Source organism: Hyposmocoma kahamanoa, unplaced genomic scaffold (genome assembly GCF_003589595.1).
Source record: "Hyposmocoma kahamanoa isolate Upper Pololo Valley unplaced genomic scaffold, ASM358959v1 102, whole genome shotgun sequence".
NCBI lineage: Eukaryota > Metazoa > Arthropoda > Insecta > Lepidoptera > Cosmopterigidae > Hyposmocoma > Hyposmocoma kahamanoa.
In genome coordinates, this window is record NW_020653337.1 from 17942499 (window position 1) to 17970035 (window position 27537).

General features: G+C 38.3%; 2 protein-coding genes across 4 annotated transcripts in view; both read left to right on the top strand.

The window, feature by feature from the left end:
• The first annotated feature begins 1053 nt into the window (after positions 1 to 1053).
• Positions 1054 to 14067, top strand: LOC113233632 (MPN domain-containing protein CG4751). Of its 2 annotated transcripts, none has more exons than XM_026468798.1 (7): positions 1054 to 1254; positions 1490 to 1606; positions 4899 to 5133; positions 8898 to 8991; positions 9629 to 9798; positions 10811 to 11059; positions 12251 to 14067. In XM_026468798.1, exons 1-7 carry the CDS (start codon positions 1054 to 1056, stop codon positions 13882 to 13884), a joined length of 2700 nt encoding a protein of 899 aa, XP_026324583.1. In that variant the 3' UTR covers positions 13885 to 14067. The 2 variants fall into 2 exon arrangements, with proteins under 2 accessions (XP_026324583.1, XP_026324590.1); XM_026468805.1 differs by having other exon boundaries at positions 1082 to 1180; positions 1593 to 1606; positions 12251 to 14066.
• A 2014-nt stretch (positions 14068 to 16081) lies between these two features.
• LOC113235651 (chitin synthase chs-2-like) overlaps positions 16082 to 27537 on the top strand; it is a 42093-nt gene continuing 30637 nt past the window's right edge. The window contains exons 1-6 of one of the 2 annotated variants that reach the window (XM_026471480.1): positions 16082 to 16195; positions 17073 to 17172; positions 19746 to 19990; positions 20970 to 21136; positions 22036 to 22372; positions 27027 to 27226. In XM_026471480.1, the coding sequence (XP_026327265.1) occupies positions 17078 to 17172; positions 19746 to 19990; positions 20970 to 21136; positions 22036 to 22372; positions 27027 to 27226 (1044 nt within the window). In that variant the 5' untranslated portion in view covers positions 16082 to 16195; positions 17073 to 17077. Of the gene's footprint in view, positions 16200 to 17072; positions 17173 to 19745; positions 19991 to 20969; positions 21137 to 22035; positions 22373 to 27026; positions 27227 to 27537 lie in introns of both variants that reach the window. The other variant, XM_026471488.1, reaches the window with a different exon arrangement.

The following is a 27537-nucleotide window of genomic DNA, read 5'->3' on the forward strand; positions in this document are numbered from 1 at the left end:
TTTTTAACCGACTTCATTTTTAACGTCTTGATTGATCAACATATTGTTCGATAACATTCTCGCGGGTGTATGAACATTTCTATACATTATTTATAAAGATTATTGTAAAAATTCATAAGCCTGTTTAGAAATACAAGACAATGTTCTAGATCAACGAGGTCTTTGGCCCAGTAAAAAATACATACTGTGGTTTAATGAAACCTTTTAAAGTTATCAGTAGTTTCATGTTTACTAACAATGTACTAAGTTAAATACAGTTCTAACTACAACTATATTTTACTTAGTAAATTGTTAGTAAACCTATCTACAGTTCTACAAAGTATGCATATCAATAAATTTTAAACAGTTTCGTATTAACCGGTATTCAGACCAACCCTATTTCCATCCATTATCTGTCAGACTGAATCTGTTATTTTCTGAAACGCTTGTCTAGGGAAGGGAATTGAAAAAAAATCGTTTATCGAGCGAAGTATATCGATATATTTCCCAAAGCCAATGACTAATAATAAAAAATATTTTCTATATATCTATAAGTATATCCATAAAGTAAAATTCCGAAAATTAAAAACATGTGTTATAGAAAATTTTACGGTTGTCTGCTGCAGGGCTTGGAGGGAAAAGAGTTAACTACCATGTTAAGTGGCTTAGGAGGTTCCGTTACGACATCCAAAAATTGGTAAAAATGTTTAGATTGTATTTATATACCTGTTAATATTATTCTACAAAGAAACGCTCAACAGTCTATGCCCATTGGTATTATTTATACATATTCAGCACTGAAACTGATTCTGGAAAAAAAAATCTATTTTTGTTATATCGAGATTAAAAATATTCAATACCGAATCGATTAAAAATATATTAAATCCAATTATTTTCATGAAAAAATATCGACATTTATGTCGACTTTTATAAGCCTAGTATGTAAGTACATACTGTCATTCTTTTCAACACTCGTCTGAGCTTGAGCTTGTTGTTTCTATTTTTGCGACCAATAATCGTATAATTTCAATGAAAATCTCTAAGTAATGTGGAAGTAAGATTAAAAGAGTCACAATGGAGTTACAGACGTCACATTTGGCCGCCGCGCTTATGTCTGGCAGTAATACATTCGCTAATACCAGCAGCGTCTCAAAAGAAACGCCTGCCAGCAAAACTGTAGAGGACAACAAAGTTGAAAAACCCATAGAACGTTCTAAGGAATCATCGGAAGGTGATAAGGAAGATATTGGAAGCGGCGAAGAGTTTAGTGATGAGGTATAGAGTTGGTTAAATATTCAAGATTATTGGTTTATAGAATAGAAATATTTATCATTGTTTACGAACTTTACTTCAGGGACTTACGCGCTTTGGGATATTTTCTTTATGAAATTTTATTTTGTAATCATGGTATAAACACTGGATATTGTTTTTTCGACAAATTGAAAACGTTAGCTTTTGATGAACATATTGTTTAAAAATTAATTGATATGGATTATTTTGGTTGTTATAGGAATCTGAAACTCAAGCAGGTAGCAAATCGGCGCCAGGCCGAGGGGTTACTTTGCAAATGCTGTTAGAAGACAAAATGCTGGATCCTGGTACTGCTGCTATGACCATTGAATACTTGGTAAAGACTACGTCATTTAATCTTATTTGCTACACTACAAACAATGATAGGATGACAGTAATATTAATTATAGTATTAGCAACTCCGCAACATTTGAGGATTCTGTTTACAACTATTATAAACTGATGGCAGATAAGAAGCAAAAAAAAATATTACACAAACCTCCAACGCAGAAAAATGTGATAGTCCACCCTATTTATTAATTAAAAATATTTAATGTATGTCACATTTTCCTAAAAAATGAGTTTTGTAGCAGTAAAGCTCCTTGTGAAAGAGTTCGTCCGTGGAGGAAACCTATTTCCATCGAGTATATAACTAGAAATAGAGACAAAATAAGGGCCATATATTCCTGGTAACACATTAGCGATACAGCTCTTATAAATATCAACTCTCGTTTGCACTGAAATATAGACAGGTCAACTACTGTGTGTACCTGTGTGTACGTCTCCATATATTCCAAAAAATATTCTGTATTTATTGTAATAAAGATAATATCTCTAACAATGCCGTGCTGTTTTATTCGGTGGTGTGGGAAAAACCAGCAAAACATCTAATTACAAAACAAACGGAATCACATTTCATCAGTAATTAAATACTAAATATACAATTTGCAATTTTCGTCCATTATAGCAAAGCTCAAGTTAACTGATCGTAAAATTGACGACACCCATTGACGACACCCGTCAACTTAGTAGAACTCGGGCTAGCCAACCAGTGCAGTTTGGTACTTGGTACTTGGTGTAACGGGCTGGTGTCCGCAACTCGACGTCAAGGCGCCTATTTTGCGTGTGGTGGGTGCAGGGTCCTACTCGTGCCACCCAAGCTCCTCCAGGAATCTCAGCAGCCTCCTCTTTGCTGAAGACTTTGGGGAGCGACCTTGGCACTCCAAGGTACTTTGCCCTGTAGTTGGCCACGCCGGAGCACTGTAGTAGAATGTGCGCAGCCGTTTCCTCCCCCTCCATACACGCTCTGCATAGAGGGCTGTCTGTGATACCTAAGGTGTTTATTGTATGGACTATGACCTGTTAGGGCGGCAGTTAGAGTGCGAAGCTCTTGCCTGTTGAGTTTAATTAATATTCATGATGGACTGGCATTGAATGTTGGGAGTGCTTCCCTCGCCTGTCTACAAACCGTAAGCGTGTTCCATGTATTATTATGTGAAGTTTTTGTACCTTTGTGTATAGTTGTTCTGGACCATTGGTAGGGGAGGGACACTGTCCGGGCGGGGTCGTGGTGAATGTTCACTGATCCCACGGCGCCGACTCAACCGGCGAGAGGGAAACCCGGGGAGGTTTTAGTGGGGTAGGCCTTCCAGTGTGGAGGGAGAGTCCCCACATAACCCCTGAGTCTCCCTGGGCTCAGGGGTATCCATAAAGATTTCCCCCCGTCAAAAAGAAAAAAGGGGGAGGGACACTATGGGTTCTGGTCCTACTGCGTCCGTCTCCGACCCTTTTCTGGCTAGTTCATCTGCTGCGTCATTGCCACGTGAGCCGCTGTGTCCTTTAATCCACAGTAGAGTTAAGTGGTTTTGTATACATACCTCCATGAGTGCTTGATGGCATTCATAAATGAGCCCTGAGTTTATGTCATAGCTGTTCAGTGCTTGAAGTACTGACATACTGTCAGAGAGTATTCAAATGGAGTGGTTCTTTACTGTTCTCGCTATGGTTGCTTCTGCCGCCAACTTGATGCCCATGCATTCAGCCTAGAATACTGTGTTGTGGTCACCAAGCGGTGTTGATATTCTGATATTGAGGTCTTCTGAGAATACCCCTGAGAGTACCTGTTCCTGAATTTGTTTTAGATCCATCAGTGAAGACGCGGACCTCACTGGAGTTCAGTCTTTCATTTGGATCTTCAAACAATTGTATCTTGTATTTTTTGTGTCAAAGATGTATTGTTTTGGGATCCTATCCACAGCTGCCTCCAGTAGCGGTTCCTCATTGACTGTCTTATAAAGGATTTCTGTATGTGGGGTCCTCATGTGCTTCCGAAGGCCGGTTCTGTTTAGACGCACTGCTGTTGATGCCGCTTCCTGTCTGATGAACATTGGGAGGGGTCGCAAGTCCAGCATCGCTTCGAGGGCCGCAGCCGGTGGTTGCCATGCAAGCGAGTCTTTGGAATTTTTCCAGCTTGTCGGTTGCGGTCGTCAGTTTGGTTCGTGGCCACCATACTATCGCGCCGTAACTGATCATGGGTCTTATCACCGCTGTGTAGAGCCATAGTGTTATTTTGGGTGAGAGTCCCCATTGTTTACCTACCTACATTGTTACCGGAGTGCAGTTCTCACAGTAATGATATGGCAGAATAGTTTTCAAACAAATTAAATGACATTCCCTCTCTATTTCTGGTTATACATATACTCGATGCCTATTTCTGATGCCAAGCAGTAATGTCAGCATCACTGTGTTCCGTTTTTGAAGGTTAAGGGTGCTGGTGAAATTACAGGCACATGGGACTTGTCAACTTATGTCTCAGGGTGACGGGCGCAGTGGCAGTACCCTTAAGGTCTTTGCGATTAAAAGCTCTGAGTGGCACAACAACTGCTATGGATAGGCGTGTTGCTTGCCACCAGGTGCACGACTGGTTCATCCCGTCACTTGGTATAAAAAAAATGCAACCGTCTGCATTGGAGGTCTCAAAATTAATAGATAACTTACGAATTTAAATTGGACCAATTGGAGAAGCTACTCCAAAAATGGACAGGTTATGTACCTTCTAAAATAGTTTTACAACATATTAGGTAGTTACAATATATCGGTGATCTGCGTGGAAGTGAAACGCTTTTCACTCTTATTGCATAGACATAAAGATTTTTTGTCACTGGTTCAAGGCATTTTCCCATTAATAAGTATGGTGACTAACCACGGAGTAAAAGTATGCTGTTTTCTTTGTGAGAAAAACATTATTACTGGTCTAACACAATTTGTTTTATTGAAACAAATGTATAAAATATATGTAATAGAAAAAAATGAAAAGGCCTAGCCATAAATACTCCCAAAGACAAGATTCGAACCACCAGCCAGGCGTTTTCTGTATTAGTTGTCTAAATTTAAAAACATGTTTCATTAATCAATGGCTTGTTGAAAATTTGTATTTGTAAAACCGTAAAAAACTTAGCGATAATTTTGTATTTAAACCCTTTAAAAATAAAAATGCATGATGGTTCAAATTATATGTCTGAGAGTATATTTATTATTTCAAAAATGTGCAAATAAAAATAAAACTGAAATCACTTACAATAGCTTGAGTTGCAATCAAGGTACAATAACTATTTAATTTACTATTCCAGGGCCAAAAGTTTGTAGGTGACTTACAACCAGATGGGAAAATCAAGTCCCACGAGACAGAAACAATTTTCTGTTCCCCATCTGCCTGGGCAATACATTGCAAGAGGATCATTAACCCAGACAAAAGGTCAGGGTGTGGATGGGCCTCTGTCAAGTATAAAGGAAAAAAGCTTGACACTATTAAAGCTACTTATTTGAGAAAGAAACAATTACAGAGAGAGAACATGCACACAGATGGTATGCAATTTCTTATTAATTTATTTTTAAATAATTATAAAGCATTTCGTAGAATTTATATGTATAGATACACAAGTAGTTTGGTATTTTGTTGTTGTTAAAGACAGTCTTTTATAGGCTGATTGTTGACTTTAAAATGGTGGCTCCCAGGATAACCATAATATGTTGCGCAATATAATAATTCACAAATTGAACTCGTCTATAATTAATGCTCTGTATTTACAAAAAAAAAAAATAGCCCTTCTAGGCAAGCTTATAGTGGTCATGAGTAAGAACTTAAAAATTAAAATCAATGTGGTAGTGTTTTATGTCACAATTTTGTGTTCAATATCACAGGAAATTAGTACAGTTGATACCCTATGGTATCTGACCCTCTAGCCGACCTTTTCGGGTCTGATGCTCGTATTCTAGAACTACTCAATGCTCAAGTCAGGATTTGAGCAGACTTGAGTATGATTTCAAGCAATGGAAATACTACCCTAATGGCAAGGACTTGAGTATGATTTTCAGTGCTCACTGTAATACTCAAGTCCTGACTTGAGTATTGAGTAGAGTTCTGGAATACGACCCTGAGAGCCATTTTACGCATTCAGCAGAAAATATTAAAGAAATTCCAGCTTATATGTTAATGATTAAATTAGCTTAAAAAGTTTCTTAGAACGTCTTACTAATGATGCCATCAAGTAGTCATAGCAAAGTGAATTTTACAGTTCACAAGTTAAATAAAGCTAAATGAACCAAATGGTCAGTTAGGGGGTCAGGTATCTAAGGGTATCGACTATATATTTTCAAAATTAATTTAAAACTTTCTGAGCCAATAGTAAGTGTGCAAAATTGGCTAGCCAAACATTTTGCAGAATGTGGACCACTTTAAAGCTGCATGTTAACCTTTCCCTTTGCTATTGACTTTATGCCTTAGTCCAAACATTCCTTGGTCAATGTCATATCACCAGCATTGTTGAGTATTAAAATATTGCTAAAGGCGCTAAGGGCGCCATCAAATTAGCTGCTTGTAGAAGCACTGCAGTGGCGCGGTAGAAGCGCTGCAGTGGCGCGGCAGCTGCGCCACTACTAATTATCATACAATATCCAGTCTGTAAAAGTGGCGCGACGATGCCGTACTTGAAATGAGAGTAAGCTTGATGCTACCATTGGGATACGCCAAACGCCAATAGGCAACGCAAGCGTAGGCAAGTTCGCTTGCATCTGCAAAAACATGAAGCTCTCTATAGGACAGCTCTTGGAACCAGTCTGACCACCTTCATGCCTCCGTCTCGGAAAGTTCAGCATCCCAATTGAGGTTTAATCTCCATGTTTATTGGAATAAAATTCTACCCTTAACGACTATAGGCCCTAATAGTCCTAAGGGGTCATACACACGCATGAGATGTGAAAGTACTTTACGTTTCGTAAGAGGACTAAGTATAGCTTCATCCAAACCCGTGCGCAAATCTAAGTTATCCGTGGTAGGATTCCAAGCTGTGCCTAGTGCTTGAATATTATTAAATGTGTTGCTGAGATCCACTTCCAACGGCTGAGCGGCTCGTAAATCTACTGGAACTGGATTCAGGGCTTCGGACTCATTGGAAATCAATCCTCGCATCTCAAAACAGGCCAAACTGTGAACGGTAATAATGTCTGCTGCTACTTGGGCTGCTTCGGCTACACTATCTAACGAGTCTATATAGTCATCCATATAATTATTGTACAAGATGGCGTCCACGGCTTTAAAATGAGAAAGCATGTGCTCTTGCGTTTTTATTTTTTATATATTGGGCTATAAAGGGACTACAGTACGCACCAAAGATGCTGCCCCTATTTGTGCGGCCAAAACCGCATCGAATAATGTGCTACCATAATCAAGGAGCGCATAGAAAAAAGGGAAATAGTTCCAGTTTTTTTACATCGCCTCCCGTAGCGCAGGCAAGCGCCTTCGCTGCTGCGGCGGTGTCAGCTACTGCTTGTAAGAGAGAGGTCTGTTACTCTAGATCCGCAGGAACGAGCGGCGGCACCGCGCCGACCGCCTCGGACTCTGATAACATTGCGAGATTGTTGATCGTGATAGATAGTAAAGGATGCAGTTGCGCGTGTAGCTGTCGTCGGCTGTAGATTCGGGCAGTTAGGAGATGGAACATGAAAGCGTTCTTTACCCGTTACTGCGAAAATGTCTTTATTAACAATAGCAAATTGTGTTTCACTACAATGACGTACTACCCATTTCTTTGTTCTATCAATGCTCACCTTATTAGAGCTCGCACGACTCCGCGCGCGGTTCCCGCCGTCAACGTCGATAGTGGCACGCTTCCCCGTGCGGCTACCAGCGTCAGCGTCGATAGCAGCCAGCACGGCGAGCAGTTCGCTCTGTTCGATACGCTGCTGTGTTTCTGCGAGTTGTAACTCACGCTCGTGCTCCTTGGCAGCGAGTTGTAATTCACGTTCGCGCTCCTGGGCAGCGAGCTGTCGCTCACACTCGCATTCCCGTGTTGCAAGCTCTTGTGCATGTTCTAACTGACGGCGTAAGGCTAAAAGAGAGGCACTAGCCTTACGCCGCGGCGTTCTGCGCTTTCATGGTGGTCGATGAACGCGTTGACCTGGTTTGAACGATGTGCTCGCTAGGAGCCTTACTGCCCTGCAGACTAGAGCTATGCCGCGGATTATCGACATTAGCTGGCTGATTAGATTATACAATAGGAGCGGTGGATGTAGGGATAGCCGGCATGACTCTACTTTTACTGCGAGTGATCGTGGAAAGTAATAATACTGTTATGTGAATATACAAATGCGAAATGCAAATACAATGTTTGAAATTTAATGTACTTACGGAAAAAAATGAATTGTACTGAAACGTCAAAATGAACAAATATATGTTAGGTGCTCTGGAAAACAAGAGAGCTGGACCAAAATGTAATGGACTATGTGGAATTGTGGAGTGTATGAAATTGAAGTGAAGAAACTAAAGAAATGAGCACAAATATGGATGAAACACAAAAAATAATTCTTGGCACAGTGGCAATCGCAAATCAAAACAACAATACAACATAACAAAAACATAACAGAACAGAAGAAAAATAATTTGTAGCAAAGAGTTCGCGACAAATGGTTTAAATGGCAACACTCAGCTGTAACAAAAGAGTCATAGGGTCGTATTCCAGAACTCTACTCAATGCTCAAGTCAGGACTTTTGAGCAGACTTGAGTATGATTTCAAGCACTGGAAATACGACTCTAATGACAAAGACTTGAGTTTGATTTTCAGTCCTTTAAATCACACTCAAGTCCTGACTTGAGCATTGAGTAGAGTTCTGAAATACGACACATGTTCTATTGGGCAGTGTTTCGCCCTTTTGCGTCTATACCGCAAGGTATTATCTGATAAACTTTTAAATAACATGAAAATTGTAATTGTTTAGTTATTGTATGTCACGACTGGACCACCATGATATACAATTATTTTTGTGAAATTACTCCACTAGTTTGCTATAATTATTAATACAAGTATCAAACACTTAGAGAAAATCGTTAAAAACCAAAACCAAAGATCTGCAACAAGCACAGACAAATTCGTAAGGTCCGTTAATTCGTTCCGTGGTTTAGTTGGCATAGCGTCTGGCTCGGTTTGTTGGAAGACGTTGGTTCAAATCCAGCTGGATCGAAGGAATTTTTCTAAGTGTTCTTTTCTTCATATTAATTATCTCTGTATTAATAATTATAATATGAAAATTGTAATTAAACACGCTGTTGAATTATAATAAAATATTATTTCAGAGGAAACAGAAATGGAAGTAGAAAGTCCACCTGAACCCCCACCACAAAGAGTGGTCATGAAACATAACACTGTGCCAAATAGAATGAATCAGCAGTGAGTTCTTTTCCTTTATGTTAAATCCAAATGTAGTTGAGACATTGTATTTTGTTACACGCATATTTTAAGAAGAAAATATACTTTAATCAATTACGTATCTTCTTCGTTCTCTAGAAAGGCATCTCTGATCATTCCGTTTGCTTAGTAAAGTCCTTTATAAGCATATTTTAGTAGTACTTATGTTTTAGTAGTATTTTCGATTTAAGCATTTTTTGTTTTATATTGTATATGTTAAGCTCAAAGAACGAAAAGGCTCAATTGGCGATAAAAACAACACATTGTGGTCTCGTTACAATGTACATAACTTGTCATTCGTGTTATGGCTTTATAAAAATATCCAAACTGCGTTGTTTGCGTCGTTGTTGCATTAATACAGATGAAAATCAAATTAAGGTCAAACATCATGACAGCCACGACGTGAATTTCGTATAGTAGTTTTTGTGAGTTAGCCACAACACAGTCTGGCCATTTTAATAAGCGCTATAACATGAATAACTTGTTAAAAAGAGACCACAACGCGTCGTGGACGTTTTTTTCACTCAATGAGCATTTTCGTTCTTTAAGCCCAACATATATAACAATATTAATCCATGTTGCAGTAAGTGCTTAATATTTACATTTATAATTTTTGTAGTGATGCTAACATGCTGACAGAAGCCGTGTCATTTTCGTCAGTGGGTAAAGTGCAGCCGTTTTTGGTGTCAGTAAGTTCTAATGCCTGTCTCGTTCTGGATATACATTGTCATTTGAAGAAGGAAGAGGTGTATGGCTATCTCGCTGGAACCTGGGACTTGAACAATCATAGTAAGCATTACTTTAAATTATAACAAGGTATTGTTTTAAATTTCATTGCATTTTACCAGTATCTAATTGAATATTAACTTGCAGTTGTAATATTAAGTTTATTAAATATCGCGATGACTTACTACCATATTTTTTGTGAAATTACTCCGCTAGTTTATTATAATAATTAACACAAAGAAAAATTCTTTCGATCCAGCGTCACTCGAGGCAGCGACCTCGCCATACAGTAGCTGACGGTCTCACAACTAAGCTGCGGAACGAACCAGCTGATCTTAAGAATTTCTCTATGTACTTGTTGCAGATTTTTGTTTTTGGTTTTAACGACTTTTTGCAGTAGCGACATCTGAGAAATCTACGAAAGTTTCACTTCACTTCGACATGACTGGACACGAACCTTTGTCTGTTGACTCACCGTAGCTCTAATCGGATCTAAGAAATTTTCCTTTGTTTTTGTGCGCGAGCACACATACCTTGATATGTTATATACTTTTTATTCCTTTTAAATTTGTATTCTTTTTGACGTTATTAACCGACTTTAAAAAAGGCGGAGGTTCTCAATTTCACTGTATATTTTTTGTGTGTATGTTACGCGAGAACTCCGATATTTGTGAATCGATTTTATGTTTTTTTTTGTGGGAAAGAGGGTACCTCAGTAGTGGTCCCATTTAAATTTGAAGAAAATATTCCACCTCTAAGGGTGGCAAACTAGGGGATAAATCCAGTTTCGCGCACTTCCCGGTAACCGATGTCAATAAAACTTGGCAAATAGATGTAATTCCACGAACTTTTGAGCTCGGTTTTTTAGTACTCTGTACTGATTGTTATTCAGTTGTCATACAAATCGCTACAATATACGTTCACAAAAATCCCAAAGGCTAAATTTCTTCCCTTTCTCCCATACAAAACCACAAAGCAAGTGTCTCCCCAGCAGTTTTTTTAAATCTTTGTATCATTAAATTAATAATAAAAATTAGTAGCTATTTTGTTACACCTTCTTTTGTCTTTCTTTCAGATCTAATGATAACTCATACATTCCCATGTCTGGTAAGTAAAAACGACACCAGACCAAAAGTTTTGGTTGAATTGGACATTCAAATGGAAATTGAGAAGCTTGGCCTGACTCTACTTGGATGGTACCATTCCCATCCAACAAATCCTGCCATGCCAAGCCTTCGGGATTGTGACAATCAACTGGAGTATCAAATTAAGTTGAGAGGTCCTTCAGAAATATCGTACATTCCTTGTATTGGAGTTATTTGTTGTGAGTATTTTGCTTTTTAGTTTAGATTTCCGTTTATAAAATAGTTTTTTTCCGTTTATAAAATAGTTTAAAAAATACGATACGCGTCCGATAACTCGCAGCGGCCCAAGCGCACGCAAAGTATCCATTTTTATCAAACTTATCCTAACTGTACTGTCCTTGGAACGAAAAAACGCACAATTAACATTTTTATCAAAATTTAGTTGTATCTTACTCGGAAAAAGTTGTGTCCTACCTATTTTTTTGTTTCTACAAAGATTTCTATCTATCACCATAACAGTTGGATACACCGTAAGCTCAAAAGGCACAAAATTGGCATCAATAATCAGACTTTTTACCATAAAAGGTCATATTTGACGTTTATTACGTTAAAAAACGTATATCAAAAGATTTTACTTAGTAATGTACGGAACTGTGTCCTTTTTATGTAGTTCAATTACTATAATTACTTCATAATTAACACAACAAATTTTAAGTCATCTATTAAAAGTTACATTTAAGTTATCTAGTTAATGCCTTTATACACAGTAATAAATTGTAATTTAGATTTTTTTTCTGCTAAGTAAAATAGAAAACTAAGTTTAAATAAATGTTAATTAAAATACAATGAAAGTTTATGTATAATGTACATATATTTAACGTAATTAAAGTACTTAATATCAAAAGTACTTATATTTTAATTATTCTTTTTACCAGAAAAACTAGATCGTTTTTAAACTCATTTATCTCCGAATTTTGAATTTGCTGCTTGTGCCTTTTTTTCTTTCGAAGTCAGTGTAGATGTACAGTGTAATGCAGTATTTGATTATTACGCATTTCATCAGTACAGACCCTTACAAATGCAACATATAACCTAACAGTGACTGATTATAAAATACGTTTTGACTAACTATTTATGATCCATACCTGTAGCGTGCGGCGTCGTCGTAAGCGAACTTGCAAGATGGTTACCACCAGCAAGCATTGCAAAATCTTAGAACGTAATAAAATGTGTTCCGCGAATTAAGGTTTTGATTTCAACATTACAGTAAATATCAGGGTACAATGTAAAAATGTCGATGATATCACGCAACAATTAACTGATATTGTGATAAAAATGGGTCGGCTTGTGCTTGCCAATGGACGTTTACGGAGATATGAATCCATTATTTAGAAAAAAAAAGTGATTCTAATTTATGTATATTGTTTTAGCACCATACAACCCGGAGAGTCCAGTCCTGGAATCATCACTAACATTCTTCTGGGTGATGCCGCCTCCAGAGCAAAGACCGACCGAGTACCCCCGACCACTCCTCCTCCAATATAACATGATTAACGACACTCATTTATCAACACACGCAATGGAACAGATAAAGAAAAGCATTAAGTATTATTTCAACTTTGCTGACGATACTTTTGTTAAATTCAAGGACAATTTTAAGCCAGATATAACCTACTTAGATAAATTGAAATGTACTTTGACTCCAAAATTTCCCCGCGAACAGAGCGATGGTTTATTGTGGCACTTTATACGCGATGAGTTGGGTTGTTCATCCGAACATGATGATAAAATGGATTTGGACGCGCTATTGGCTGTTCCTCAACCAATTCCTGTGTCTAAACCAAGTCAAACTACAACTATTCCCAGCTTTCCATCTGTTAGCACGTTACAACAGATGGTGAGTCGACCAGCTGGTATTCCACCTTTAAACGTTTCTTCAGGGATAGGGTCTGGTTCTCCCCACAAGTTTGAAACGCCCCCACTGAATATTCCTGTCTTATCTACGTCATCTAAATCATCGTCGAAGTCATCGACGCCTTCATTGTCGTCAGCATATCCTTCAGGTCTGGACATGCTAACCAGCATGGCTTTAGGTTTGGGATCTACAAATATGTCAACCTTAGGTCTAGGAAGCAGCAGTTTAGAAAGCTTAGCTGCTGCAAATAGTATGTTATCGGGCCTTACCCCTGGAATGTCTCCTACACTGGCAGCAAGTTTAAGTGGCAGTAAGCTTCCCGACCCTCCTTCCTACGCCGCCTCATTGCAAAACTTAACTAGTAGTTTGGGAAGCTACGATAAAGGAACTACAAGTACAGCTACTAGTACAACCTCCACGGCGCCCATTCCTGCTAGCATCGCTTCAAACCTCATGATGAGCTCGGCAGACATAGCAAATGCTCTGTTTTCAGCCAGTAAATATTCAAGTGCAGGTATATTAGGCATTCCAGATCCCATGTCAAAATCGACATTAGCAGCAAATAATATGTTTTTATCTCCGTCTTTGATGAAGATGCAGGAATCTCTAATGAAGCCCCTTTCAAGCAGCGGTTCAATGTCTGCAAAAGTAGGATTAGATCGGAGCTCATTAATGAAATCTCCGCACGACCTTCTGAAGACCAATAAAGATTATTTACCACCAGAATTTGGTAGTATCGGGAAATCAAAATCCGACATACCACTGGATCCAATGAGATATACGGAAGCCAGCTTGTCTTCCAAAATGGACACGTCTAAATCGGATGTCAACGATCCGCAGGTTCCGGATTACACTAAAAGTTCACGCGTTGGGGGAGATTCATTCCTAAATCAGATGCTGGAGTTGACTAAAAAGACTACTATGCCTGACTATGCAGCTGATTACAGTCAGCCGTTAAAGCTGTCGAAGTCTGAGGAAATGGCGACTTCGTTGCCGCCATCTAGTCATATATACTCGAGTACTTCAAGTTATGTGGACAGCATGGCGCAATTGGCTGCAGGCAACTACGCCAAGCAAGATGAGCCTATGGACTTTAGAAAGGAGCAAGATTATAGCACTAGTGAAAGTGCCAATGACAATGACAACTGAACGCGTGTAGGGTATGTGAAAAGATATGTGTGGAAACGTAGATAATATATTTAAGCACTTACTCATACCAAGACTCTTTAATCGTTGTTTATATGTATGGTTATGATCGTTAAAAATACTTTGGTGTATGCGTAATCTCAACATACAGGCCGTATATTTGAAAGTGAAACATATTCATACATGTCGTAGTAAATCATATTTCAACTTAACATACATTAAAATAAAATTAGGATATGGGATAGAACAAAAAATAAATCAACGAATGTGTTTTGAAGTGTACATAGGAATAAACCGAACCTTTACGCTTGATTTCGAGTGCAATGGGAATGCTACCAAGCGAGCGCCGAGTGAGACAGCAACAATAACAATGATTTCACATTTACGTTTTAGCTTATGCTAATTATTTTTTACTTGAACTATCATCGAAATGTTTTAAGTACTAAAAAAGATAAGTTTATGATTTAGTAACTAGTTATCATTTAATAAGAATTGAGGTTTTTGGCGTAGTTAAAAATGTGAAATCAAATTGTTTAAAATGATTTTTTAGTTGTTTACAGTTTATTTACACTTACGTGGTACGGAGTAAGTGTTCAAAATGTCCACCGTTTGCCACAATGCATAGTCTAGCACGGCATAGTAAATTTTGTTTTAAATTGCACAACACAAATACGTTTTGTCTCACAGTATAAAATGCTGAGATAATCCTCTCACGCAACACTTCGACACTGTTCACCTCCTCCGCCTAAACTCCGATTTGGGAACATTTCAATAGCTTGTCTCACACCATTACCACTTATTGCGTAAAGTCGCACCATCTGAGTCAATTCGACGTTAGAATAAATATCCATTTTGCGGCGATTGGGCGAGCGGAAGTACAAAATAATTTACGTGTCTTCATTAGATCAAGGTCGCGCGTGCACTGTCTGAAGTTGCAAACAGCAATTTCGCGTATGCGCCCGCGCCCCCAACCCCGACCTGTGCTTTGGTTTTCGCTGCTGTGCCGCCACCCACCGCTGCGTCGGAGCAATAATAGTGATGTGCATAGATTTCGATAACTAATGTTGTTCTCAAGTAGTAGTCGATAAAAAAAATTAAAAAATATTTTTTGTAAAGTTTAAGTTCATTAGTTTATTATTTCTTTGGGTTCAGAATCAGGAATATAACGCACTCTATAAGTATGTCCCACTTTCAAATATACAGTCTGTATTTCGGAACAAGTGTATTTTATGTGTGTTCTTGATCTAATATTTATGCATAATATAATTTATTACTTAGGAGTACTTACTTACTGTAATAAACATGACATTGATTGATATTATTTTGTGCTTTAATTATTCAGTTTAGTGGTCCGAGTAAAAGATGAGTATGGTACACACAAATTCGAGCGTGCACGTGGTCTATGACCTCGTAACTTCTCAAAATACATTATTAGGTTCATAATTCTCTAATGATGAAATTGCGCGCTATTATACTACCATTGTGTTAGCAGGGCTGTAGTAGGCAACTACGAATCGAGGGACATTTAAATTTTAATTCATGGCCTGAACATCCGTAATTGTTGTTCCGCCCATGTGGCACACAATGTTTTTCATAAAACTTGCGAAGTAGTTAAGAAAAAAACGTTTATTCATATTATATTTCCAAATTGTTAGTACGTCAAAAAAAAATTTTGAGCATTAGAAAGCTTTTTGTTTTGATTCTACGTATGAATGAAAAAAAATCTTATAAATTTTAGTTACAATAATCCATGGTATATACGCGTTTGTATGCACCTCGTATGTTAAATGAAATGAAGCAGACTGTATTTACATTAATTTTCATAAACAAAATATCCATTGCAAAGACTTAGTACATAGATATCGCTGATCCACTGCTTTCTGAGGGCGTGACGCGAACCGCCTACCACCCTAGGAATTAGTAGGACCGCATGATAAAAATACTGCCTAATTTTACACTTACGTACATACATACAAGTGTGATGAAAAATACTTTACTTATTAGTTTTTTTTTATTTCTATTTGCGTATAAATAATATAATAATAATAAATGTGAACAAGATGCCATGAACAGATTAATAAAGCTATCCCCACTAAAAGGTTTTAATTCACTGTAAACTACTTAGACACCGATAAAAAATAATCAAGTTACGATAGGAAAGTGACTATCAGATATGAGGATTATACGTATAAATGTATTTGCCATTTTTGTACTAGCTTTGATCCGAGTAAACGCCTGGTATATTGAAAAGTGTGTGAAAAAAGCGACAGTTGTGTGATTTTTTCGTGATGTGGCTCGTGCTGTAGAAATAAACGTAAGTAGGTATTTTTAATTTTTATTTTTGTGCAATAAAAATTCAAAATATCTCCATTTTATTATAATAATAATATTGAGATTTCATTACAGTTTGAATTGTTCATACTGGGTGCATTATTATTTTTGCTAAACTTTGAAAGAAAAAAGTTGTTTTTATTGTCTTCTTAAAATATGTGCAAAAAAATCCTAGGAATTTATTACAACAATCTAAATTCTTGATAATTAAATAGCATTTACAAAGAAATTACAAAATATTCTGTTGACTTAAGTTTCTGTTGACAACAGTGTTTTTATAGAAAAAAAGACAAAAAGACAAAAGATGTGTACCCCAAGCTGTAAGTTTTGATCATCTCAACAGATGCCAGCATGACCATCGCAAACACTAATACTGTAGTCCGTACACAAGCAAAAAGTTTGTTTACGCGAATTTTGTATGTTTGTGCTTTTGTTAAGGTGATATATAAATAAACAGAACGATATCATCTTACTTGGTATAATAAAGCCACGTGAGACACGTCAAAAGTGCCTTTAACACATGAAAATCATAAAAATAATACGAACCACATGAACCAAATTATATGTGTGGAATTTTTAACTCTTCTACTTAAATATAAAAAGGTTGCCGACTTATTTCGTTCCTACAATTTTAAAACTCGAAATATAATTTTGCAGATATGGCCTTATTACACCTAGGTTGCGATATTATAAGTGTTTATACACCCTATCGCTAGTGACATTTTGAACTTCCAATTTTACATCATGAGAATGATCAAAAATTTAGCCGCCATACCTGTACCACAGGTCCACATTCTTCTATTTTTTTCTTGCAATAATGCGTCAATGGCTGCACCATTTACAATTGCACAACGTTTCAGCAACCATGGCTACGACGAGCATGAACTTTCCTAAAGTGGACAGTGATAGCGACATCACGGATTCTGAAGACACCTACTTGTATGAAGACTCTGACGAAGAGTAAGTTTCCGACTATACCAGTTCTGTTTATAGGCATAAATTACATGTTGCTTTGCACCTTTTCTCCATTTATTCTGTCTTGTAACTTTTTACTTATGTGTACAATCGATGCCCTAAGATACCTGACCCCCTAACCGACCATTTAGTGGAGTAGATAGGTGTGCAGAAGTGTTTTAAAACAAGTTTAACTTAACCAGTGGGCCGTGAAATTCATTTTGATATGACTTCCTGATTGAATCATTTGTGAATGACCTTTATAGAGACTTTCTAAGCCTATTTTATCTTTAACGTACACTTATTTAAACCATAAATATGGAATTCCTTTAACATTTTATGTTGAATGTGTAGGATGGTTCTCAGAATCAAAAGGCCGGCCAAGGGGTTAGGTATCTTAAGGGTCGACTATACAATAGGTATTCTATTATACTTATCGTCAATAGTCCTTAGTGTATAAGGGACATTATAGCGCATAAATATTCGTATAAATTACAAATTCCTGTATTATCAGTTGAATTTAACGTTTTATTAATATAATATTCGAACTTGATAACTTAAATTCATTATATCAACTATCTAGATCTTGATAATTTTGTTGACGTAAACGACGTCGATCTTCGTTAGAATTGTGATTTTCATTAACACAAAGATAACATTGTAATGGTACTTATCATGAAATCAATACTGGACATCAATATTAACAATTTTCCTTTTGAAATGTTTGAAATTTATACAAATTTGTACTTAACAATGCAATCAACGTCACCTTCGATTTGTAGATCTTTCTTATATTTAGGATCCAAGTGAGTACCCATATAACTACTGAAGTACTATACTTAGAGCTTTAAATCGCAAAGCTGAAACACAAAGTTAACAAGTCCCATGTGCCTGTAGTTCCGCCAGTAATTATCATTGGCGCTATAAATAGATATAATGGTATTTAGAAGAAGCTCTACTGCTACCTAAATAATTTCAAAATTGTTCAATCTCTTAAACTCTTCTCTAAATCTCTTGTAAATATCCATTCAGTCTTCATTGATAAACGATCCTGCAACCGCAGTATAATAACTGAATGATGGCAATTAATAAGCGGATATGTGTTATAACTCTCAAATGCGTAATCAATAAGTTATCGTTGATGTGCACTCCAGTGATATTTATTGATAAAGACTGATTAATTTAAGTGATATTATAATATCGTTGCCTGCAGTTACAATGGATTAATTATAATTATTAATGCGCCTTTGTTTCTTGGTTGCTGTATAGGTACTAAGTAAATACCATTTTCAGGGTCTCAATGTTTTAGCTTTTGAGAGAATGAGATGATTTTTTTCTTTTTATTGAATAGCTACTAGCTCTTAACATGAATTATTTGAGCATGGTTCTTAATTTTTTATGTCATAAATCTGAGTAGGTACCTGCAACTCTTTTACCTAGTTAGGGTTGGAAGTTTATTTTAGTAACGTGTTCATAAAATATTGAATTTTTGTTTATTATTACAATAGCACTCTAAGCGCCATGTAGGCCGCCCACAAAAATTGTACTGCAGTAGGCCACTACGTACCTTTGAATGTTAACCAGTAAGCCATGTGGGCCACCGGCAGCCCACAAAAACCCAAGTGCAGCAGGCCACCATGTATTTTCGAATTTTACCTAGCAGGCCATGTGAGTCGCCAGCGTACCACAATTAGGAATCAAAATTTATTTTCGATTCTTCTAGTCCTGACCAGTCAAAGTTTGCATCAGCGGGCCGAAAATATAAGTTGTGCGTTCGGCGAACACAGCCAATTGTTTGGCTCTTCTGCTAACAATTAATCCACATTGTAATCAAGTGTCGATCTCGTCTCTAGTGGCGACATCCGTCTGTTTTTGGTGGAATCACGGCGTAATGCGCGGCCTGCTGGCAAAGCTTGAAGATGTCCCGCCGGCAGCCCACATGGTCTGTTACAAAAGTTACTCGAGATCAGGCGTGACGTGTTGTGAAAAAAAAAACGCTGAAAAAGCTATGCTCGGTATTTCCCTACGTGATAGAATCAGAAATGAGGAAATCCGTAGGAGAACTAAGGTAACCGACATAGCTCGAAGAATTGCTCAGCTGAGGCAGTGGGCGGGGCACATAGCAAGGAGAACCGATGGCCGTCGGGGCGGACAGGCTCTTCAATGGCGACCGCGCACCGGACGCGCGCTCTGTGAGTAGGCCCACCACCAGGTGGACCGACGATCTGGTAAAGGCAGCGGGAAGCCGATGGATGTGGGCAACGCAGGACCGATCGTCGTGGAGATCGTTGAGGAGACCTATGCCCAGCAGTGGGCGTCGTATGGCCGAATGATGATGATGATGAATGTATCTATTGATGATTTATTACTTATGCGATTTATTTCATAGCAATATATTATTATTAAATTAATAATTTAAATCAAATCTTTGAATTTAGTTGTGTAATACATTAAATGTTAGTAGAGATATTTTGTACTATTGACGTACTAAATGTTACGAGCTTTGTGATTTGTGACGTGGCAAATAAAGAATTTGAATTTATCTCTAGATGTTCTAGTTTAGTATAATTTTATTTCAGACAGAGAACAGCGCAAGCCCAAAAAGGATGGAATCTCTTTCAAGAGATCCCGATCAAGAGGGAGACCGGGTCGATGGCGACCACTGCATGGATTGACTTCAGTGTAAAAGTGCTTAAAGTGTTGGCCTATATCCTTGTATTCATCTGCGTGTTGGGAGCCGCTGTGATTGCGAAAGGCACATTGCTGTTTATAACGTCCCAGTTGAAAAAGGATCGACGAATCGTACATTGCAATAAAGCTTTAGGTTCGTAATTACTTTTTCAGAATGTGCCCGTAAATAAGAAATTACTAACGAGAGTTTGTTAGAAGTCCGAAGCCGAAGGCTGCTAAGAGCTTTAAGGTTTTGTAATTTTTACCGCCTGTGCTACATAGAATGTATTTCATAGAATGTTTTTCGTCACATTTGCGAGGAAATAGATACAACGATAATTTATTTCTTGTATGAATAAATATCGCTTCACAACACAACATGTACGGATTTTGCAAATGGCGGGATTTTTGTTTTTTTTTTTAAACAAATTGCTAGGTATTCTTCCATAGATAATACAACTTGAACTAAAATGTTATAAAAGCCAATGACGCATGCAGCCACAATGTAAAATAAATTATTTCCAAAATTCTAAAAACACTGCAGAATTCGAATTCAGTTCTTATTATTAATAACACTATTAGATTACCATAAAGTACTTTATGCTATTTTTTAATAATAAATTCGGTTACTGGTGAATTTCGTAATATCGTTTTAAAGTGTTTGAAACCGTGTTAGCCTAATGTTTTGGCCTACCACCACTCACGCAGAGGATCATGGGTTCGAATCCGTGCTTGGTCCACTAAATTTTTCGGAATTTATGTGCGAAATTGAATTTGAAATTTACCATGAGCTTTTCGGTGAAGGCAAACACCGTGAGGAAACCTGCACACATCTGGAAAGCAATTTCATTAAATTGTTAAATTGTTGTGTAATATGTTTGTGAAGTTACCAAACCCCGTCATTGTGAGAGAACGCCTGTGCCCAGCAGTGGGACTATACATAGGCTAATTATTTAAAGTACTTTTAGTAGGGTGTGGTACACAATAGGCCAGACGAAAGATTGGTGAAAACATTCAAAGTAAACAATTTTGTATAATTATGTTTTTTTTTTTTCACTTAGAAGTCTCAGACAAAGTTAGACTGACTGTAAAAATAATGTATCTTTAAAAAGGTTGTTATTCTTTGTCTGCAGAATTAGATCAACAGTTTGTAACATACCTGCCAACCGAGGAAAGGCTAGCTTGGCTCTGGGCTGCTCTTATAGTTTTCGCCGCTCCTGAATTGGGCATTTTTCTTAGATCAGTGAGAATATGTTTCTTCAAATCTGTTGCGAAACCTTCCATTGGTCAGTTTTTAATTGTAAGTAATCCTTAATCTTACACGTAATATTGCATTAAGTAGGTTATTATTATTGGCCTGATATTGGTGGCTAGAACGTAACCAATTTCCGTCAAATTCATCTATTTTGATAATATTTAATAATATATGCTATGACGACCTCAGTGGCTGTCTGCAATATGGGCACTGAATGTGGAGGAAAGTTCATTTCAAAATTCCCAATTTGGGAAATGAACTTTTTGGATTTGGTGTGGGTGTTCTGGGTAGTGCCTTTAAGTGAATTCTGTTGCTCTGGTACTCATAGTGCAGGGAATTACCTAGTTTCTTAGTTTCTGACCAGGGACTGCCTGGCGGCAAAAGTAGGTATAATGGCAATACTTCTTTGGGAAAATTCTTTCACAAGGAGCTCTACTGCTACTATTGAGGGCGTCTCACAGCTACAATGACACGAAGGGGAAGCACCTACTTTAAATATTGTAGATAGGACATCGATGCCTTACTTTCTCAAACTCGTATCTCATAGAGTGATTATTCAAGAGATGGTAAAACTTTATATTTATTTTAAATTTCTTATCGAAAGTGTTAATTTGGATGCATTACTTTAAGAATAGGTTTTTACCTAAGTAATGTTTGCCAGTTTGTGAATATGTAGGAAATGTGATGTGAAATCAGCCTGCAAAATTTGTATATACAATCCATTTTTTGCATTTCAGTAACTTTGTGCTTTAAGATACGAATTTGAGAAAGTAAGGCGACAATATCTTGCTTCATGGAGACATTACACTACTTAGGCAAACAACTTTTTAACAGCCTGAACGGCGTTCCTTTAACCACGTACCATTTTGTTATTTTTTGTATTTGTTATAAGAAAATGATACCGAATAAGTATTTTCGCTTCCATTATGAATCTTTATTTTCAGGCGTTCGTCATAGAAACTTTGCATGCGGTCGGCATAGCTATGCTAATACTTATTATATTACCTGATTTGGACGTTGTAAAGGGTGCAATGCTAATGAGCGCTATGTGTATAGTACCCGGAATCCTACAAGCTTGCACGAGGGACCGCACGGATTCGAAATATTATACGTTTTTAATCCTAGATGTCTTCGCCGTGTCCGCTCAAGCTACTGCATTTGTTATGTGGCCGCTAACTGAATGTAAAACATCGATTTATATGACACCAGTGGCATGTGTTTTGGTGTCTCTTGGATGGTGGGAAAACTACGTCGATATATTTGACCAGAAGAATGCGTCAGGTCAGTCTTTCTTTTTTTTTTTTAAATAAGTGCGCATTTGACCTCCATCTCACCTGATGGCAAGTGATGATGAAGTCGACGATGTAGCATGTACACCTACATAATCCCTATTCACTCTCGCCTTAAAAAGGTCCAAGTTATAGCATTCGAGGAATAAGTTCGCAGGTAGGGGATTCTCCACTCTCTAGCCGCTCGCCATATAAATGTGGAAGCGAAACGCTTCGTGTAAAACCTGGGAATATCCACAACATAGGGGTGGAATCCCAGCCCATGTCTAGTCCCCCGATAATGGAAAGGGGAAGGTGGAATCAAATTATGCAATTCCATCGCACACTCTCCGTGATATATTCTGTAGAATACCGATAAACCGGCAACTTTACGACGGTGTTCAAGGCTCTGCAGCTTTGCCTCTGCTGATTCCGAGTCACCTATAAACCTATTATATATACTACTATATATAAAGTGGCCAGTTGGTATTTAGCAGAGCCATCCCATGAGTGGCAGTGTACTCCATACACGACCGGACTTCTGCTTGGTACAGCTTAAGCAACTGTCCCGGTGTAGTAATGCCTGAAGTAACGCCTGAAGTAACGTCTCACTTTGGGAAGTCAGTTTGAACGAAAACTTTTTGTTAGCAGTCTACGTAATCTAAAATTAGACGCTTGTTGAAGCGCTGCAGTGGTGCGGCAGTAATTTTTAGTTTACTTAGGGCGCGTTTTGCCATGCAATCCGGCTAGCACCCGGCGCTCACAGGTACCCGGACCTTTGAGTGAGAATTGGTTACCGAAGACTTGAGGGCGGGCACCCAGGCCCCCATACCAGTTAATGTTACTGGTCTTAAAGAGAGCAATAAGAAACTAGTTCATCAAGCGTTCCATCCCGGCTTGTTCACCACCAGGCCAAGAAGTGTCTCACTAAGTAACAAGGCTGATACTAACATAGAAGTTCCATTAGCCGCGAGTAACAGCCACACCCATATCTCCGACATGCTAACCTATTCTGACCACGTAGATGCTAATCACCCAACCTGGCAGAGAGTACCTACGCTTAGAAATGCAAAAAGAAAAAGGTATCTTCACCATCCCCCGAAAGATTGATTGTCACTAACAGATTCAGTGGACTATCTACTGAAGAAATAGATGATGATGGCAAACAAAATAGCGAAAATCTAAATAAACCTTTAAAACCACCTCCTATAATCTTGTGTGGCATCAAAGACGTCAATAAAATAACAGTCCACAAACAAAAGTCCTTGAGCATATCGTGAATAATTCAGATTTCAGCTACAAAATTGTCAACCAAAATCAACTGCGTATCAGCTGTACCACCGTAGAGGTATACAAAAACATAATAGATGCAGTGAGAGGAAAAGGCCTAATCGGACATACTTTCAATAGAAAAGACAAACGGCCCTATATAATCGTGATCAGAAACCTTCATCACGCAACACCAATTAGTGCAATAAAAGAAACGCTGGAAAGTACGGGTAACACTATTATTGGAGAAAAGAAAAGAAGCCATCCACCACATTCTTTCCGAATCTAGCACATGGCCCCAAAAACAAAGCTGTCAAGAATCTCAAATACATACACCACCAGTCAGTTATTATAGAAGATCCACGCAAACGAAATGTAGTAGTCCAATGCCAAAGATGTCAACAATACGGCTACACTAAAACTACCGTATGAGACCGTATCGTGAGTATCGATGCGTGAAATGTGCACAAGCTCACAAAACCGCGGGGTGTCCTAAGATAGATCGTGCCTAGGCGCCCATCCAGCAAATTACAAGAGTTGCGAGGTGTATAGAGAAATGTTAGCCAGGAAATCTAACAAACAGCAACACCTTAAACGCAAGGACCACCAAAAAGTGGCTGTTGGTCTGACTATCCAGTTCCCACTCCAACCCATTGATGAAAAGGTTAGACCAACTCCTGGCCATTCTCAGCGACCCAGATATGCCGATGTATTGAAAGTCAATAAAAACAAAACAACTGAAATCCCCTCCACCATAAGTCAAACATTGGAAGAAATGTTACTCAAACAAACAGAAAAGTTCGATTTAATCTTACAACACATGAGTGCACTTATTAGCCTTATAACAAACCTAGTCTCCAATTTAGTAAAATGACCTCCCTCTAGATAGCCTGGAACCTAGACGGGCTGTCTCCAAACAAAGAAGATGTTGAAGTTCTGCTGCTCACAATATCGATATACTGCTGGTATCTGAAACTCACTTTACGGCGAGTAGTAGGATCCGGATACAAAACTATGGTATTTATGCCACCAATCACCCAGATGAAACTGTACGCGCAGGAGCAGCCGTAATCGTGAGGTCAAGCATCAAACACAGTGAATTAGCACAGTTTAAAAAAGCCCACATACAAGCAGGCACTATTGCATGAAACGGACCGTTTAATGTGTCAGCCATATACTGTCCTCCAAGACATAAAATAACTGAAGGGTTATACGATGAGTTATTTGACGCGCTGGGCGCACGTTTCGTAGCCCGAGGAGACTGGAATGCCAAAAGGCCCTCCAGATTGACTAATACCAGGGGTAGAGAACTCAAGAAGAGTCTAGATAAGAATAATATCACCACGATATCAACAGCTGAACCTACTAACTGGCCTACCGACCCTAATAGGCTACCAGATGTCATATACTTCTTTGTTGTAAAGGGGCAATCTAGACTTTACCGTTCGGTGCAGACGTGTCTGCGATGTCGCGTCGCAAAAACTTTGTTTGGCCTTTACAGCACAAGCCGCCACTTCGGATGCAAAATGGAAAATGGGCTAGAACTGAACAGAGCAAACTGGAACAAAGTGAAAGTGGCCTTTGCAAACCATCTGAGTCAAGTCTTCAAACCAAATCCTGCTAAACGAATGCGGATGAATAAGATATTGACACCGTTCTTAACCAGGACTTCCAACTTGACCTTCCTCTAAAATTAGCGACGCCCAGGGAGATAAGTAGATATATTAAACTCATGCCCAACCACAAAGCACCAGGGTTCGATCTCATCGACAAGAAAGTCCTTGAAGAATTGCCGCGCAAAGAAATTGAATATCTCACTATGCCATTCAATACAATCATGAGAGTAGGACATTTCCCAGATCTGTGGAAAATATCCCAAATTATAATGGTCAACAAACCTGGTAAATCTCCTCACGAAATCACTTCATATAGACCGATCAGCCTACTGCCTGTTATGTCCAAACTGTTTGAGAGGTGTCTGCTACATAGGCTGACACATGTATTTCAGGAAAATTCTGTTGTCCCTGACCACCAATTTGGATTTAGAAAAGAGCACTCAACTGTAGAATAAGCGTTTGGCTCAAGGGGTTGCTATATAAAATAAAGTCATTACTGCCACACAAATTCTATGGAGTCCTGAGCTCATTAGTAACAGAACATTTCAAATTGGGGATAGCGACCACACATCAGGATTTCATGAAATCTCTGCGGGTGTTCCAAAAGGTTCCGTGTTTGGGCCTGTTCTGTACACACTCTTCACAGCTGACCTGCCACAAAACCCAAAGGCCACCGTTGCTACCTTCGCTGATGACACGGCGTTACTAGCCTCAAGTAAATGTCGAGTTGAAGCATCCCGACTACTTTAAAGCAGCTTAAACGAAATGGAGAATTGGCTAGCAAAATGGAGAATTGCTGCTAGTGAGACTAAATCAGTACGGGTCACCTTCACTCTCCGCAAAGAAGACTGCCCACCGGTCACCTTAAATGGCGCTCAACTCCCACACCAGAAAATACCTACAATGCATTTGGACCGCAGACTTACCTGGAAGAAACACATCCAAACCAAAAGAGATGAGATGATGATGATCTTGATGAGATCAATTTGAGATTCAAAGGACTCCTCTGGCTAATTGGACGAAATTCTAAACTGGCCATTGATAACAAAATTCTAATTTATAAAGCAATACTAAAGTCAATTTGGTCTTATGGCATACAACTCTGGGGCACTGTTAGTACCTCTAATATAATGATTATCTAAAGGATGCAGAGCAATATACTCCGACAGACATCAAATGTGCCATGGTTCATAAAAACAACGGAGATTCACGAATTTCTTTCATTTACAGTTAGAGAAGAAATAGCCTCCCACAGTAATAAATACAGAACTCGGCTAGAAAATGACCCAAATCAACTAGGCAAGCAGCTCACTATGCCTGAAAGCATACGACGACTAAAAAAAGGCGTGACATCTTTGACCACGGTAGTCAGAAAATACCTGACTACACAACTTATAGGGCAGCGCTCCATATATAGGTACCTATGTACTAAATCTATGGTCACGACAGTCTGTCGTCATAACGTCAAAAAAGTCGTGAACGACAGTTAATCGTGTTCTTCTATGTGTGTATCTGTGTACTGTCGTCACGACATAATGGGAACGAGCCCTTATTGTGATTTGTGTCACGATAGTGGCGCTGCAACTATGTTATGGATATTCCCAGGATTCGCACGCAGCGTTTCGCTTTCCCATTTGTATGGTAAGCGGCTAGGTAGTGGAATTTCCCGCCTGCAGTCTTGTTCCTCGAACGCTGTAACTTAGACCTTTTCAAGGCGAGAGTGAATAGGCATTGTTTAGGTGTGGTCCACAAAGACTAAAATTACTTTTGTTATTTTCGCAGCTTTGAGTACATACCTATGCGATCTTCGCATTAACCTGAAGAAAACTCGGTACTACACCCAAAGAATTCTTTCTCTATGGAAAATATTCATTTTTATGGTTGGCATTCTGATTTCGCTGCATATTCAAGACGACAACCCTTGGTCCTTCTTCACATCTGTAAATGAAATATTTGGTGAAAGATTTTACACGGTGTACGAGGTAAGATTTATAATGTTTATTTGGATATCCAAACAATATTCGTGCCCTTGGCTTTCTACGAAACTTAAATACAATAGACAGCGTGTCTAACTAGAATCTTAAGATTTAAATTCAATTCTATATTGCCTACAATAAGAACCGTTCAAGTCCAAAGCATCACGCTTGATGTGGCCTTGACTACGTAATGTTTGTATTTATTATGTTGTGTAATACTGTTATTAATACAGTCAGTAGCTGCATACGTTACGTTTAGTGACGGTAATTTTGGTCTGCGCGGTCCACGGGTCGCGTATCTGTTTATTAGCGAGATA

Coding starts and splice junctions, on each gene's coding strand:
- LOC113233632 (XM_026468798.1), top strand. CDS start 1,054: ATGGAGTTACAGACGTCACATTTGGCCGCCGCGCTTATGTCTGGCAGT. Junction 1,607..4,898: donor CTATGACCATTGAATACTTG/GTAAAGACTACG, acceptor TTACTATTCCAG/GGCCAAAAGTTTGTAGGTGA. Junction 9,799..10,810: donor CTGGGACTTGAACAATCATA/GTAAGCATTACT, acceptor TCTTTCTTTCAG/ATCTAATGATAACTCATACA.